The sequence below is a fragment of the Equus caballus genome, chromosome 24 (genome assembly GCF_041296265.1).
Source record: "Equus caballus isolate H_3958 breed thoroughbred chromosome 24, TB-T2T, whole genome shotgun sequence".
Lineage (NCBI taxonomy): Eukaryota > Metazoa > Chordata > Mammalia > Perissodactyla > Equidae > Equus > Equus caballus.
The window spans coordinates 55,060,403-55,075,784 of NC_091707.1; the positions used below are offsets into that span (position 1 = coordinate 55,060,403).

Sequence of the window (15,382 nt, forward strand, 5' to 3'; positions counted from 1 at the left end):
AAGCTAAGGCTTGCCGGCCACCGTGAGACACTGGGAAAGGCAAGGACAGATTCTCCCTCAGGGCATCCAGAAGGAGCCACCACTGCCTCTTCCTGAATTCCAGACTTCTGGCCTCCAGGACTGCGAGAGAACAAACGTCTATTTAGCCACCCGGTGTGCGAATCGGGTCACGGCCGCCCTGGACGGAGACGCCTGCCGTCTCCGAGATAACTGTCCAGTGAACAAAGCAAAGAACAGAACAGTCAGCACCTGGTGTGCTTTTCGGGGGAGTGTGGGTGTTCCCACGTGCTGGGACTCTCGGGGTGCCGGGATGTCCTCTGGGAACTGGAGGCAGGCCTCGGCTCCGGGGAGGGGCATGCCAGCTGGGGACAAGGTGGGGGCGAGGTTTTCCTCTTCACTGCACAGCCTGGATTCTGTTTGCATTTTCACTTTTTACCATGTTAATCTATTACTTATTCCAAATAAATATATATTCAAATCAGGAAGAAAATAAGATGTCAAAAAATTCCTCAGAAGCCTAGACCTCCCCCGGCCTGAATTATTGGTAATGTTTAACTGTCAGCGCCTGGGACGGGAGGAAGACCCTGGTTTTTAGCGTTTGCCTGGTTTCTTTCAGAGGGAAGAGAAATGAGAGAGAGGCCAGGGGGCCTCATGGGGGAAGAAGCTGCTGCGGGGGACCCCAGGGAGGGGACAGCTGGGTTAAGGGAGCCTGTCTGAGGACACCCCACCCTGGGGGCACCAGCCAGCTCCCTCCTGGCCTCTTGTCCTTGGAAACTGCAGACAAGCCCAACGTCTCAGGCTGGTGCTGGGATTAAATGGGGTGTAAGGGCACAGGAGAGCCGGCACCCCGCCTGGAGGGAAAGTGGGGCCTCTCTCCTGCCCTCCCCTGCACGTCGGGGGTGCTTTCTAGCTCAGCAGTTGGGGAGCAAAGAACCTCCACGCTGAAGACTCAGGGTGCCCAGGATTGACTCCAGGAGGCTGAGCGGAAGTGGGGGTGGGCAGACAGTAAGACACTCCTTTGGCAAATGAGGCCTCCTCCAGGAAGCCCTCACGGACCTCTTAGGCTGGGTTAGGTCTAATCTCAGGTGGACAGATCCATTCACCCTTCGGAGCTCCACTTAGAACTCCCCCTCTCCGGGAGGTCGTTTCTGGCCACTGCTAGTGTCCCTCTGCTTGCCGCCACCACACTTCGGGACTCCCAGAGAGCTCGCATAGCCCGGGACAACCACAGACATCCGAGGAGCACTTGCTGAACGGCTGAGACTCGGTCCAGCACGTTTGTGAGCTTTACTCACTTAATCCCCAGCTCTGTTACCCCCATCTTGCAGATGAGGAAACTGAGGGTCTAGATGCACCCTGGGGCTTGCAGGTCACGCAGCTAGGACTGCCACCAGGGCGCGAGGGCACACAGACCACCAAGCTGGCCCCTCTGACTCCGGAGGGGGGAGAACGAAGCCCTTTCCTCTATGACCTACAAATGAAACCCCATCCTGTTAAAAAAACAAAGAATTCTTTATTCCCTTGGTGGTTTCTGTACAATGACACCATGTACACAGGCGTGAGTCTTGTCTTCCTCGAGTACCGCCTGCCTCCCGGAGAGCTTGTTACATAGCCCAGGAGGCTGAGCCCCACTCAGGGCAAAGGAGGCCACGGTCACCTTCAACCTGTGCAAAACCATTCGCCTCCCCATACAGCCACATGGCCACACCGTACCGGATGTGCCTGGGCTGCCCCAGCTCACCCCAAAGCACCAGCTTCTAATGACAGCCCCTGGAGCGCAGGCAGAGCCCCCTCGGCCTGGAGGGGCCCAAACCGGCCACACGTGTGCCCACTGACAGGCCTCACAGAACACCAGGCTCTGGGGAGATGGCCAGGAGTGGGCCAGAGCCCCAGATACCAGCTGACCCACATCCCCATTTTACAGACGGGCAGCCTGAGGCCCAGAGTGTGCAAAGGCTTCCCCTCGCCACGGCCTGTTTGACGGTTGAGCTCTCCTCCCACTGGCCTGTGCTGTACCCCCACCCCAGCCCCTGGTCCCCTGGCTTCTTAGTGGGTCCCCAGGTCACCCTCCAGGGGAGTGGCAGTAGTAGGGGCGTTCCCAGCAGTGCCATATGGAGAAGCTGGGGTGCTTCGGCAGAGGACTCAGTTCTATGACACCAGGGGGCAACCCAAGCCGCCACTCTGTCCCTAACACAGCCTGGACAGGTGGCCAAATGTCCCTGGAGTTCTGCCAGGTGGAGGGTTTGCAGGTGGTGAGTCACTGGGTAGCCCTCTGGTGGGTCATCAGAGACCCAGTGGTGGTGGTGGCCGAGATCCCAGGGAAGGGCTGGGTTTCTGGAAGATGCCAAGTAATAGTGGCAGGTTCAGTGCTGGGCGCTGCACGGCACCATCTCTGAGCTTCGAGACTACAGTGTGAGTATGAGGATCCCCATTTCACAGCTGAGAAAACTGAGGAGGTCAAGTTGGTGGCCAAGGTCACCCAGGGGATGAGCGGAATTCAACCCAGGTCTGACAGAGTCCACAGCCCACGGCGTCTGGGGTCTGGGCAGGGCGATGGGCTGGGGGCCAATTTCTGTCTGTGTTGGATTTCTGGAAAGCGGCCCCTGGGGAGGTCGGGCTCCTCGGGCCGGGGGGGCGGGCGTCACAGGCTGGAGGGCTGAGCCAGGGCCGGCCCCGCGGGGGCAGCAGGGGCAGCAGGCAGAGCGTCGCCCTCGGGCCGGGCCTCCTCGCCCCGCGCGTAGGTCAGCACCACGGTGACGGTGGCGAAAGTGGCGGCGTTGACAGGGAAGGCGCGGAGCAGCGTGGAGGCCAGGCCGCGCGTGAAGACGCGCCAGCCCTCAGCCCGGTAGCTCTGGCGCACGCAGTCGAGGATGCCCCGGTAGCGCGGGGCGCCCCGCAGCCCGTCGGCCTGCAGCCGCGACTTGACCACGTCCACGGGGTAGGTGGAGAGCCAGGACAGGATGCCCGACGTGCCGCCCGCCAGCAGCAGCTTGGGCACCAGCAGGCGGTCCTCCGGCTCGCAGCCCAGCGCCCGCGTCAGCACGTCGTAGGCCAGGAAGTAGACCCCGAAGCTGGGCGTCTCGCGCAGCAGCGTGGACGCCATGCCCCGGTTGACGCCGCGCAGCCCCTCCTGCCGGTAGATCTGTGCCAGGCAGTCCAGCGAGCCCCGGTAGGTGCGCGCCGGGCCCGCGTCCTGCAGCTGCAGCCGCGTCTTGGCCAGCTCCATCGGGCAGCAGATGACGCACTGGATGGCGCCCGCCGCCGCGCCCGCCAGGAACTGGTTGAGCGGCGAGTCGCGGCCCAGGGCCCGGAGGGTGTTCCCCTGCACGCCGAACACCAGCGCATTGATGAAGGTGAGCCCCATGAGGGGCGAGCCCAGGCCCTTGTACAGGCCCAGCACCTGGCGGAGCAGAGAGGCGTCAGGTGCCTCCTGCCTGGGGCCCCGGGCAGCCCAGCCCGCCCAGCCCGCCTCCCCTTGCCCTCCGTGCGTGGCTGCGGCAGCCCCAGTCCCTGCGCAGCCCAGGGGCTCACAAGGATCAAGCAGAATTCTAGTAGCACTAAAGTCCTCAATCTCGAGGCCTGGGCATTCACCGTCCCATCTCCCAAGTCCTGATCCACCCAGTAGTCCCCCTGGCACCTTCTCTCGCAGCTCAGTGCTCTGGGACCCCCCAGCATCCTAGAGGCTGGCTGCCCGCCCCACCTCCACCTGCCCCAGGCCTAGGCCACTCACGCTCTCCTGTCTGATGATGGATTGGAAGCAGTGCAAAGTCCCTTGGTACTGGGGCTTCTCCATGCTCTGGACCTGAAGCCGCACCTGGAAGGAGAGGGCCCAGTGAAAGGTGGGCAAGCCGGGGCCAGAGCACCCAGCTCCCGTGGCCCAGCGCTCAGGATAGCCAGGGGAGGCCCTCTCCAGGAGGCCCGAGGCCCGACCCATGAGGCAGGGAGCCAAGTAGCTTTCTGTGGCTTTGGAATTCCAGGGTGGGGTGGGGCTGGGTGTCTGCGCCTTTTCAAGGAGGGCATCGGTGCAGAGGAGGCAGGGCCCTCCAAGATCTTAGACAAGTAGAGGCCACGCCTCTTGTCCCACCATCTCACAGACAGTGGGGCATGAGGCAGCTCCCCACCTTCCCGGTGGCAAACCATGGCTGATGCCAAAGGGCCCCCGCTCTAGTGTCCCATCATGCAACTCCGTGCATCAGGGGCTGGCAGCGAGGCACCCTCGGGCTCCAAGGGACGCCTGCGTGGTTTCTGCCCCTTGTGAGGACAGTGGTCATGAATTAGTAAAGCGGTGACAGGAGAGCAGCTGACAGCCTTCTTGGGGACCACATCAGCAACTGCGGGACCTGGGGGTCAGGCCCAGACACCCTTGGAGCCCAGCGGTCCAGAACCTCTTACTGTGAAAGCGTTCTTTGTTGACCGAGAGCTTATCTGTGCTTGATACGCAGGCCCCACAGCGTGGAACGAGAGGCACATCCTGAACTCAAAATCCGGATCATGGGGTGGGGGGTGAGTTAGGTTAAGTCACATTCTTAGGAGCTGGTCCCCAGCTCTGACTCAGAAATCATCACTGCAGGCAGGGCCGTGGCACAGGTGTCCCTCTGTGCCGGGCAGCACCCGAGGGGCTTTGCACATAGTAATCATTGGCTGAGGGGGGTTCGGCCACTCCCATTTCAAAGATGGGAAGACCGAGGCTCAGAGATGTTTTGCAACCCACTCAGCCAAAGCTGTCCTCTCCGGGGACATGGGCAGCTGTGGTGGCTGGGGCCAGGGGTGGGGGTGCCGGCTGGTGAGAACAGGTGGGTTTTCTATTGGCAAATGCACTTACAGAAATCGTCTTGTAAAGAAAAGTCCCATCTCTGCACACGAGGACCTTAACAGCTGGTAGCCGCTGCTGACAAGCAGCTGACAGACGGGTGCATCCTGTGGCGGCTCACCCCAGCACCCCTTCCGCCCCGGCTGCCCAGCTCTGCCAGGACCTGGCAGGGGAGGGGTGAATTTTCAGAGACAAGCAAACCCACTCGATGCACTTGAATAACATCACCACCATGAGCTCTGGCTCAGGTTCTTTTTGTGATTCAAGGTTTTTCATTTTCCCTCCAATGTTCCGAGGTCTCTGGTGGGACGTTTTTCTTCCTCGGGCGGCCCCCGACACTGGCACTAAGAGGGCTATTAGCAGAAAGGATGTGTCCCCTGCTCGGGTGGGATTTTCGGTCCCCCAGGCGGCAGGGTGGATACTGTTTCATGCCCACAAGGGACCCCAGAGCTCCGCTCCCCTTTGTTCCCTACGCCTGGGTCTGGGATGAGCCCCTGGTCTCTGGCAGTCTGGGGGACCAGGTTTGGGGGTGAAATGCGGCCCGGTGGCCCAAGTCTTGTAATGTCTAGCGTGGAGGTTCTTGCCATTTTGGGGTGACAGGCTCTTGTCTGAGGAGTGATGGACCCACCCCTGGAAAGCGGTCATTCACACACAAGCCCACGAGGCTCCCAGCTGCCCACAGGGCTGGGAGACCCCAACATGAAGACCCGCTGCTCCAGAGGAGGCTGATTTTTCTCGACCAGCTCCACCCAGGACCCCCACCCAGGACCTGAGCCGGGCCCAGGATCACCTCACACCCTCCCTGTCCCCTGCTGGTCTCCAAGGGAACTCTGGGGGTGGGGTCCAGGCCGGGACAGAGAAGAGAAGCGGCGGGTTCACCTGGTCTGTACTTACTAGCGCTCTCCGGGGTGAGGCTTACGCTCATCTACAACAAAGTTACACTTTGCTATGGATGGAGACCGCCCCTGGCTCAGAAAGTAAAGGCCGTTAAAACAACACAACATTTCAACATCGCGTCCAAGGTGCGGAGCCCCGCCGCCAGCCCCCGGCCTCCCCACCCCTCCCCGCCCCGGACAGCGGACTCAGTGTCCCTGATCACTGTCGTGTCCCTTGAAGCAGGACTGAAGACTACCTTCGTACAGAAACACGTGTGAAGGCGGTGTCTGAGGACTGGGGCTTCAGTTTTGAGCACAACAGAGGAAAACCAAATTTTGGACTCAAATTTTGGTCCCCAGGGCCTGGAGGAACGACCTGCAAATGTCCCGGCCATGAGGCAGTGTGGACTGACACGGAACACGGTGTCCCCTCACATGTTCCGGAGCACAGGTCCCATTAGATGAGGTTCGAGCAAAGGCAAAATGGACCACGTTGTCAGAAGTTAGGACGGTGGGCGGCTGGAGGAGGGGAGGGGGAGTTTCGTAGGGAGCCGGGGCCTCGGGGGCTGGCCTTGTTCCCGCCTCTTCCCAGGCGTGTGCTTCAGGACCATGCACAGATTTTATACTTAGCACGTGGGCATCTTCCACATGAGTTAAATTTCAATTAAAACAACAACAACCGCAGAGCTAGGAAGTAGACCTCACTTTTGCCAAAAGCAAGGAATACTTTGGGTCTGTGTGCATTTCTGTTTTTCACTAGAATCATTAGCAAGGGTGGGGGAAAGCCTATATGAAGGAGTGTTTTTTTTCTTGTTAGTATGTCTCTATTATGGTTACAATTTTTTTTACAACCTACATTACTTTTGTAGTAGAAAGCCAACAAAAAAAATGTGTATGTATCTGATGATTAAAACACATTTAAAAAATACTGCATGCCGACGGGGGCACAGTGGTGCAGGGGGATTCTGAAGGGAATGCAAAAAATGTGAAAACGCATGTGTCTGGTGGAAGGAAAGAATTTGCGTTTCTCTATTTCCCAATTTTCTTTTAATGAGAATGTTTAACTTTTATAATGGAAAACAGCCAGTAAAAAAATAAGGCCATTGGCAATACAGCATTAAATTAAACCAAATGTGTGTGCTCCACACTCAGCACAGCACAGTCGTGTGAGGCCACGGGCGGGACAAGAGGGGTCACAGAGTTGAGTGACAGCGATGACTAGAGGGGGCGGGTTTCCCCCCCTTCATAATAAAAACTTGGCTTTTTAAGATGGGTTTGCCCAGATGTGATGCCAGTGGGCCACAGTGGCAAAAAAAAAAAATGGTCACAAATGGATTTCCTCAAAGACCATCCTCCAGGGAAGGGGGCCAGGGGGCAGGAACCCCGTGGGGTGGAGAGACTCCTGCAGCCGAATTACTGAGGGGCTGCTGGTCAGGGCTCGGGAGCTCAGAGGGAGGTGGAGGCACCAGGCAAAGTGCTCCCCAGCCCGGTGGGGACTGACCGAGGGGGCCAGTGGGAGCTGCAGAAGGCCTGGCCAGGCCTGGGCCGAGTCACAGCCCAGAGAGGCCTCGGGAAAGCTGGGCTGAGGAGGTGAATCCAGGCATTTCTTGGCTGGGCAGCTTCAAGAGGCATTAACAACACATGACCACAAGATAGAGACACAGTGTAACGTGGACACTGCCAGGCTGTCCTGGGCCGCTCCAGACTGTGGGCAGGCCTCATGGGTGGCCAGCTGGGCAAGGCCGGGCAGTTGTGTGGACTGGCTCCCTCACGGCCTGTGCAGGGAACTTGGGGGCTGCCGTGTGGCCCTTCCACCTCCTCCACAAACTGGCCTACAGTGACCCGGGAGGAGAGCCGTGCTCTACAGCACCAGCATTTCACCAACACACTCTCCTGTGGGGCGCCAGGCACCTCCAGGGCCTCGGTCGTCTTGCCCATCCATTCATTTTGCAGCTGAGAATGTCTGGGCCCAGAAGTAAGGTGACTGGCCCACTGTCACTCAGCAGGTCCAGCCGGCAGGGGGGCCTGAACCTGCACCAGGCCCAAGGACAGAACTTTTTAAGGTCGGCCCTGAAGCCTGTGCTGGAGGAAATGCTTTTCTTGGTCAGAGGGCACCTGAGTTCCTAAAGAAAGAGGAGACGGGAAGGAAGTCACCTCAAACCCAGCTGTGCCCTCGCCCCAACAGGAAGAGGTGCCGACTTTAGCGTTTACAGCGGGACACAAGGTCTGGCCTAGTGCCCAGCTGCTCCCAGCTCGCCCTGGCTCCCAGGTGAAGCCGGCAGGCAGGGTCCCCACTTGGCTGGTTACGGACAGAAAACCGCAACAACTGGGGAAAGTCCTGGCTGGGAATTTCCAACTGGAAGCATGGATTTCCCCGGTTCCTGTTCTGAGGGGCTGAGGACGGGGAGCTAGACAGTGTCGAGGTGCCGGGCTTATGGAGGAGGAACAGAGTGCCCGCCCCGGCCACCCGCGGGAGCCAGACACCTGGCTGGTGCTCAGCAGCCCTGGGGCAATGACTCCTCAGCTCCTCCACAGGGACAGACACCGCTCCGTGAAAAGTACAGACAAGTTGTGACTTTTCTGTATTTTCCCTCTGAGCTTTTCTGTCTTGAGTTCTGCATAAGAACAGCGTGGGTGTCCCCTGCTCCGGGTGACAGGAGACCTGCCCTTCGGCCCCTCCATCAGCCGGCCAGGCCCCAGGGTGGACTCCAAGCTCAGCCCCAGCTGGCAAATGCAGGGGCAAACCCGCGAGGAAGGCCCACTCGGCTCAGAAACCCCTGGTCCCACCTGTATTCTAGAACCTGTAGGAAGCCCTTGCAGGTGTGGCCAAGGTGGTCACCGGAAAGAGGCCTTGAGCTGCCGCCCCGCCGGGCTCTCTCCAATGCCTGACCTCCATGGGCCTCAGGATAGAGCCGCAACAAGAAACTCACCTTGACAGTGTCAAACGGGTGTCCCACCAGCACGCCGGCCACACCTGGGGGAAGAAAGGACTTGTGACCCGAATGCCTCGGAAACCACCGTGTGGGGCAGTGCGGCAGGGAGGACCATGCGGGAGACATGTACCTGCCGTGTGCCCAGTGCATCCGCGAGCTCTTGAGTCATGGCTGGGGGGTGCGGGCGTGGGGGACGGGAGAGGGACATCCCCAGAGTCAAGCCGGGATCTGTCTCTCTTCCTTGACCCACCGTTGAGCTGCACGTGCTCTTTCTAAGAGGGTCCCAGCGTTCCAGACGCCCCCCGGCGTGGGCATGGGGCTCCAGGGGTTTTGGCAGTGGGGCTTGGCCCTCACCCAGTTTCATTTTCTCTCTGGCACTTACCAGCCGGCTGAGCTCAGAAAGGACTCGGTGTCTGTGCCTCACTCTCCTCACCTGCAGGCTGTGAGCATTGACCTCCCCAGGGCAGCCCAGGGACGCACCGACCCAGGAGCTGGCGCCTCGCAGGGGCTGGCTGCCGGCTCCCTTCCCTGCATGAGAGCCAACTCGGGCTCGGAGAGGCAGCTCGTGACTCTGTGCTCATGCGTGGTTATGGGTCAGCCCTGTCAGAATCGAGCCCCCCCAAAGACAAAGGCTCACCCCTCCAAAAAGGCTCACAGACGCTTCTCAGGGTGCTGTGTGCTGTGCGGCTTGTAAACATCCCTGTGGATCAGGCAGCCTGTTAGCCTGCTTCATGGAAGGAGAAGCAGGCTGTGGCCATCTTGAAGTTCTCCTTTTATCACTACGAGTGTTTATGTATAATTAAAACACCTAATGTTTCTTGAATACCAAACAGTAATGTTTCTACCTGGTTATTATTCTTAGTTTTGTATGTGTCCTAATTCTCCCTCTTATACACCTGTAAAGAAAGGACTGTTAGCCCATTTTACAGATGAGGAAACCGAGGCACAGAGAAGTAATAGGTCCACACGACACAGCTAGTAATGGTGGAGCCGGGATTCGAACCCAGACCTTCTGGCCCTGGCGCCCTCCTCCTTAACCACTCATCTCTCCTGCCTCCCCGGTAGAACTGGTTACTACAGCGGTGGATGCCCAAAGGTTAGTGGGAGTTACTACGCTTCTTCACAAATGGTATTTTTTATCTTTATTTAATGCCCTCTGCATCTTGCTTAATGCTTTGGACCTTAAAATCCACTTGGTCTGATATTAACTTTGCCCGTCCACTTTCTTTGTGGTTATGTGTGCCTGGTATAGTTTTGCCTAACTCTTAATTTTCAACCTTTTCTTTCTCTTTCGTTTTAGATGTTCCTGTGAACAACCTACAGCTGGGTTTCGGTTTCTACCCCACTGTGAAGCAGTCTCCGATTTTGCCGAAACAACAGAGAGATCTGACATGATTCCATCCTATTTTATGTGAATGATTTGTTTCACTTTTTTCTTCCCACATTTTTGCTGGTTCAGGCAAATCACTATTTCTCCCCCCGTCTTGGGGGCTCTATTCCGATCCACTGCCATTCCACGGAGCCTTCCTGGGTGCAACATAGCGGGGATGCCCTCTGAATTCCAGCTCATCTGCAAAGTCCATTTCTTTTATGCCGTCGGGGAACAGCTCTGTGCTCTGGCAAGGGTTCCGGGCCCAGGTCATTAGGGTGGCGGTGTCCCAGAATCTTCTGGCTTCCAGGGCCACTTGCGGATGAGAAATCCGCTGACAGTAGGTTTCTTCTCCTTTGTCTATAATTTATTTGTTCTGTCGAGAAGCCTCTGAAATTTTATCTGTAACTTTCAGGAATGTCACCAGGTGATGCCAAGGGTGTGTCTTTTTTCTTTAAAATAATACTGCCTGGAATTCTTCCAGCTCTTTCATTCTGCAGATCTGATCTGAGGAAATTTCCACTATTGTGTATTCTTCACATTCATCGTCTGCAGGGCTTTTTCTCCTTCGGGAACCCCTCACACTCACAGGGGGATGAAAAGATCCCCCCAGGCCCGTCTTTTCCCTCGAGAGCCCCTGTCTGTGTTTCTGGTCTTCTGAGACATGCTTTGTTTCTGTCCTTTGAGACCCACCTTCTTTTTAATTTCACATTTTGAATTTTCTCAATTTGAAAATCCTAGTTCTAGAACATCTGTTCTTGGGCTGTAACTGGTTTTTCTTAGGTTTTGGAAACCTAACCTTTGCCTGGGGTGTGCTGCTTTCCCTTCCTTCTCTCTCCAACTGTGGGACCCCCCAGCCCTCCATGCCCCCGGCAGCCAGGCCCTGTTTCTGATCTGAGGAAATTTCCACTATTGTGTATTCTTCACATTCATCGTCTGCAGGGCTTTTTCTCCTTCGGGAACCCCTCACACTCACAGGGGGATGAAAAGATCCCCCCAGGCCCGTCTTTTCCCTCGAGAGCCCCTGTCTGTGTTTCTGGTCTTCTGAGACATGCTTTGTTTCTGTCCTTTGAGACCCACCTTCTTTTTAATTTCACATTTTGAATTTTCTCAATTTGAAAATCCTAGTTCTAGAACATCTGTTCTTGGGCTGTAACTGGTTTTTCTTAGGTTTTGGAAACCTAACCTTTGCCTGGGGTGTGCTGCTTTCCCTTCCTTCTCTCTCCAACTGTGGGACCCCCCAGCCCTCCATGCCCCCGGCAGCCAGGCCCTGCTGTGGGGTCCCCAAGAAGCATATGCTGGAAGCGCTGGAGGTTCCCTTCCTGTGGGTGGACGGTCCTGCCGCTGGCCCAGGCTTGCCCGAGTGCCAGCCACAGCCTCCGTCAGCCTCTGGGACGGGAGGGGCAGAGCCTCGCCCTCCAGCCTCTGTTGGGAGGCCCTACACAAGGACTCCAAGGGCAGGCATTTGCATTCTCACTTTCTCCCTCCACTTGGTTCAGTGCCCTCAGGCAAGGGGCCAGGTCCCCCCTCACCCAGAACATTCCCATCCACAGAAACAGAGTGGGCTGTGGTTCTTGCCTCCGTCAGGACCTCCAGGCGCCCAAAACCTTATTATCCTTTAACCTCACAGTCACCTTGAGAGCCAGGAAGCACTGCCATCTCCCTGAGACGACACTGAGACCTCCAGTTACGCAGAAGGGGCCCCTGTGTCCCAATTCCAGAGCCAGCACCCAACACCTTACATACGCTGGGCTCTCAGGGGCACCCACATCCTGTGACCCTCCACGGCAGGAGGGCGGACCACTGTCCTGGAGGCATCTGGCAGCAGGGGTGGTAGGAGGGGACAGCAGGATACTGACCCATCCTCCCGACACGGGGTCCCCGGCCCACCGGTGAGCTTCTCTCTGCACCTCCTCCTCTCCATGCCTGCGGCAGGGAGACCGCATCCAGAGCCCAGGGTCTACGCGGGCTCAGGACTTGGGACTGACCCCTGCTGGGGAGCGCAGCGACCCTTCCACCACACAAGGCCTCGGGGGCTGCTGTCAATCAAGGCTCCGCCCCGCCTCCCCGAGGGCGAGGTTGAACACGCGACCCATATTCATCCAATCAGAGGTGAGGTACCCTCCTCCCTCCTGGGAATGTGAATCAAGAGCGACCGCAGGCCCCAAAAGAAGCACAGCCATCCTCTGCCCTGAGCCTCCAGGCCTTGAGGAGCCCAAACCCGAAGGAACCAGCCCGGGGCCTCTGGGGGTCAGGCCCCAAGGTTGGGGTGCCGCCTTCGCATGGTTCTTGGACGGCCTCTCTGCACTGGCTAGGCCGTGCCAGGGGCCCGGAAGGCAGGCCTGGGACACAATCTGGTCGCTGTGCCATGGGCCGGCCCATAGGCCCCAGAGGCTGGGGGAAGGGGAGAGGCCAGCCCCCGCCCCGCCCCGCCCCCGCCCAGTTGGAGGAGTGCACAATACGACGCCACTCGTACTAGTCTGTCCACTTCTCAGGGCCTAGGTTTCTCCCGGGTCAAATAAGACCAAGAGAGGGTCCCCGCGTTGGGGGCTGATGACCCTCTGTCCCCTCCCATCTCTGCTAACACAATGGAGAAGTAGGTGGGCACGACCCCAGACTTGCAGCCAGGTGGGGCAGCGAGGGGCGGACGTATGGACGATGGAGGGTGATTGCACCTCCAGCTCGGCAGGGTGCTGGACCCTGGCCTCGCCCCAACCCTGGGGCCTGGACAGGATCTCCCCAGGTGGGCGTGGTGCGGATGGGCAGAAGGCATTCCAGACAGGGCCCTGTGTGAGCAAGAGCCCAGAGTGACTGAACACCTGTGGCTGGGGGCTCTCTACGTAGGCCTGGCCTTAGGATGAGTATTCTACCCCAAACCCCACGGCTCCCAGGACGCCTGGGCGAATACAGAAGGCAACCTGGCTCCCTGGGAAAAGAAGCCACACTCACCAAGAAGCTGGAAAGGGACACTGGCCCAGGGACCCAGCAACCTCTGGAGGTGGGCAGAGGAGGGTCTGGGGCCCAAGAGGAGCCAGCAGGCATGGTGGCAGGCTCCAGGGGATGGGAAGAGCAGAGAGCCGGGTGGGGGCGGGGAGGTGTTGAAAGCTGGATCCACAGAGGGCGACCACTCCTGTCTCCTCTGCCACCCTGGGCTCGGGAGAAACGCTCTACTGATTTACCCAAAGCTCTGAGGTTTCTCCCCCTCCGGGAAGCTCCAGCCCGCAGTTTCCTGGGGCCTGATTGGGTAACTGTCTGGGGAGTTCTTAAGTCCCGTCACACACATGACTTCCCTGGCACACTCCCTTCTCCACCACCCTCCTCTTGTCCAGAGCAGGAAGCTCACGCAGGGTGTGCCACTGCTGCTCTCTCCTCTTCCTCCAGGGCGCCCCCCGCTGGCAGGTAGCTGATGGCTTTACTGGAGCCAGATCCAAGCAGATGAAGAGCAAAAGCAAGGGCAGGTGCTGGAGGAGAGGCGCGCCCCACATGGGAGCTGGACCAGGCCTGGGGACACCCAGCCAGCCCTCTGCGTGAGGCAGGACCTGCCACGTCAGTGAGCTCATCTCAGAAGCCCTGACAGCCAAACCTGGCTCCCAGTTAATACCTGTTGAATAAATTAACTGTCCACGTAAAAGCAGAGAAACGAAAGGACAGACAAGGAAGTGCCCTGCCCGACGTCCACGCCCACGGTCACGGTCACGGGTCGGCTACAGTAGAGGCAGGACTGCACACTGACTCCTGCCTTCCCGGGGACACGGGGTTGGGGAGGCCCCCAGCGTCGTGGCCTGGCCTAGATGAAGGTGCCCCACGCGGGTGATGCCCACGCGTGAGCCCAAGGGCTGGCCCACGCGGCGTGTCAGGCGCACTCCACCACCCAGGTGGAGTCGGGGGCCCCCCGCAGCTCACTGAATCGCGTAGGGAGGGGGCGGCTTGCCAAAGCGTGACTCGGCGCCTGGGGTCCAACCTGGGGTCCCGCCAGTGCCTTTTAGTGCCCTCCAGGCGAGCCCGCTAGGGGGTCGTCCGGTAGCCCCAACCCTGCCTAGACGGCTGCAGGAGAGGGGACCTGGCTGCAGGAGAGGGGACCTTGCTCCGGGTGAGGGCGGGCTGGGGAGGGGGCAAGGGGTGGGAAAGATGTGCCGGGGCCTCTGCGTCCGCCAGCCTGGGGCGAGGATGGCACAGGGGAGGCATCCTCCTGGCAGTCCCGGTCTCCGCCAAGCCACGGTGCTGCCCCAGGGCCCCAGACTTCCCGTCCGAACGTGCCCGAAGGACTTAAAATTGACACTCGCCCTCGCCACCAGTGCGCTAGGCGCCCTCGGGCCTGATGTCAATCCACGCCCACGAGAGCCCCGTGAGACGAGAGCTTTGTGATCCCCATTTTACAGACGAGGAAACCGCAGCCAGAGGGAAGGCCACTGGGCCGAGCGCTCGCGGGGGAGCTGGCCTCCCTCCCCGGACGCCTCGTTTCGGCCCCCGAGATCCGTGCGCCCGGCGTCCCTGGCCCCCGGTCGCGCCCCGGCCGGACCCTCCCGCCTCCTTACCCCCAGCGCATCCAGCCAGGAAGTCGAGCGCCATTGCCGGGGCCCCGGCGAGCCGCCCTTCGTCCTCGTCCTTCTCCCTCTCCGGCCCCTTCCCGGTCTGGGTGCCGTCGAGGTCCCCCCGGGCTCGCCGGGCTGGGACTCGGCCTGGCCGCCGCCTCCTGGCGCGGAGCCCGGGGCGGGCCGGGGTCGGGCGCGGCGGCGGCGGCAGCAGCTCAGCGCGCGGCTCCTCGCCCCGCACGCGTCCTTCGCTGGCGGCTCGCTCACCCTGCCGGCGGTGCGCCTGCCGCCGGTGGTCCCTCACCTCGGGCCGCACGCCCCGCCCCTCGGGCCGGCCGGCCGGGCTCGGGCGGGGCCCGGAGCTCAGCCAATGGGCAGGCGAGGCGCGGACAACACCCCGGGGCCTGCGCGCCGCCGCCGCCCCTCATTGGCTGGGCGTGCCCGGGGGATGGGGGGCCGACGGGCGGGCGGGGGAGGCGCAGGGGCGCCGCAGACAAAGAGTGTGCTTCTTGCGCCCGCCCGCGCCGGCCTGCCGGGAGAGCCAGCGGGTGGGCGCCGCGGCGGGCTGGAGGGGCCGGGCCGGGGAGCCCATGGCCTGATCGCGGCCTGCGCGGCCCGGGAGCCTCCCGGCGTGCGCGATGCGGGCCAGCTGGGCGGGAGGCAGGGTTGGGTGGTGTGCCCGCTCCGGACTGGGCCCGGGACCTGGGACCTGGGACCTGGGAGCTGGATTCCGATCCCAAACCCCCGCCCCGCCGCTGAACCTCAGCGTCCTCGCCTGTATAATGGGGATACTCCCTCGATAGCGGCGGGGAGCGCCGGGACCCACAAGGCCTGCAGGCTCGGGCACAACTAGTTGTCATACT

General features: G+C 60.2%; 2 protein-coding genes across 10 annotated transcripts in view; one reads left to right on the forward strand and one right to left on the reverse strand.

Annotated features, from left to right (window-relative positions):
• Positions 1–10,484, forward strand: part of YY1 (YY1 transcription factor) — a 48,435-nt gene extending 37,951 nt beyond the window's left edge. The window contains exon 4 of the mRNA XM_070249274.1: positions 9,919–10,484. Within this exon, the coding sequence (XP_070105375.1) occupies positions 9,919–9,930 (12 nt within the window). The 3' untranslated portion in view covers positions 9,931–10,484. The remainder of the gene's footprint in view (positions 1–9,918) is intronic.
• SLC25A29 (solute carrier family 25 member 29) lies at positions 1,494–14,849 on the reverse strand. 9 transcript variants are annotated; one of them, XM_070249278.1, is made up of 6 exons: positions 14,523–14,789; positions 8,616–8,659; positions 5,705–5,775; positions 4,823–4,973; positions 3,731–3,814; positions 1,494–3,400 (listed from the first exon to the last, which is right to left on the reverse strand). In XM_070249278.1, the coding sequence occupies exons 5-6, from the start codon at positions 3,791–3,793 to the stop codon at positions 2,642–2,644; spliced, it is 822 nt and encodes a 273-aa protein (XP_070105379.1). In that variant the 5' UTR covers positions 3,794–3,814; positions 4,823–4,973; positions 5,705–5,775; positions 8,616–8,659; positions 14,523–14,789; the 3' UTR covers positions 1,494–2,641. The 9 variants fall into 9 exon arrangements, with proteins under 9 accessions (XP_070105379.1, XP_014591262.1, XP_070105380.1 ...); XM_014735776.3 differs by lacking the exon at positions 4,823–4,973 and having other exon boundaries at positions 14,523–14,821; XM_070249279.1 differs by lacking the exon at positions 5,705–5,775 and having other exon boundaries at positions 14,523–14,687.
• Between the last annotated feature and the right edge of the window lie 533 nt (positions 14,850–15,382).

What these genes read in the sequence shown, in the direction of transcription:
- SLC25A29 (XM_070249276.1), bottom strand. Translation starts at nt 3,934, where the DNA reads ATGGGTCGGGCCTCGGGCCTCCTGGAGAGGGCCTCCCCTGGCTATCCT. An exon ending in CCATCATCAGACAGGAGAGC is followed by an intron (nt 3,401 to 3,730) that starts GTGAGTGGCCTA and finishes CTGCTCCGCCAG; the next exon opens with GTGCTGGGCCTGTACAAGGG.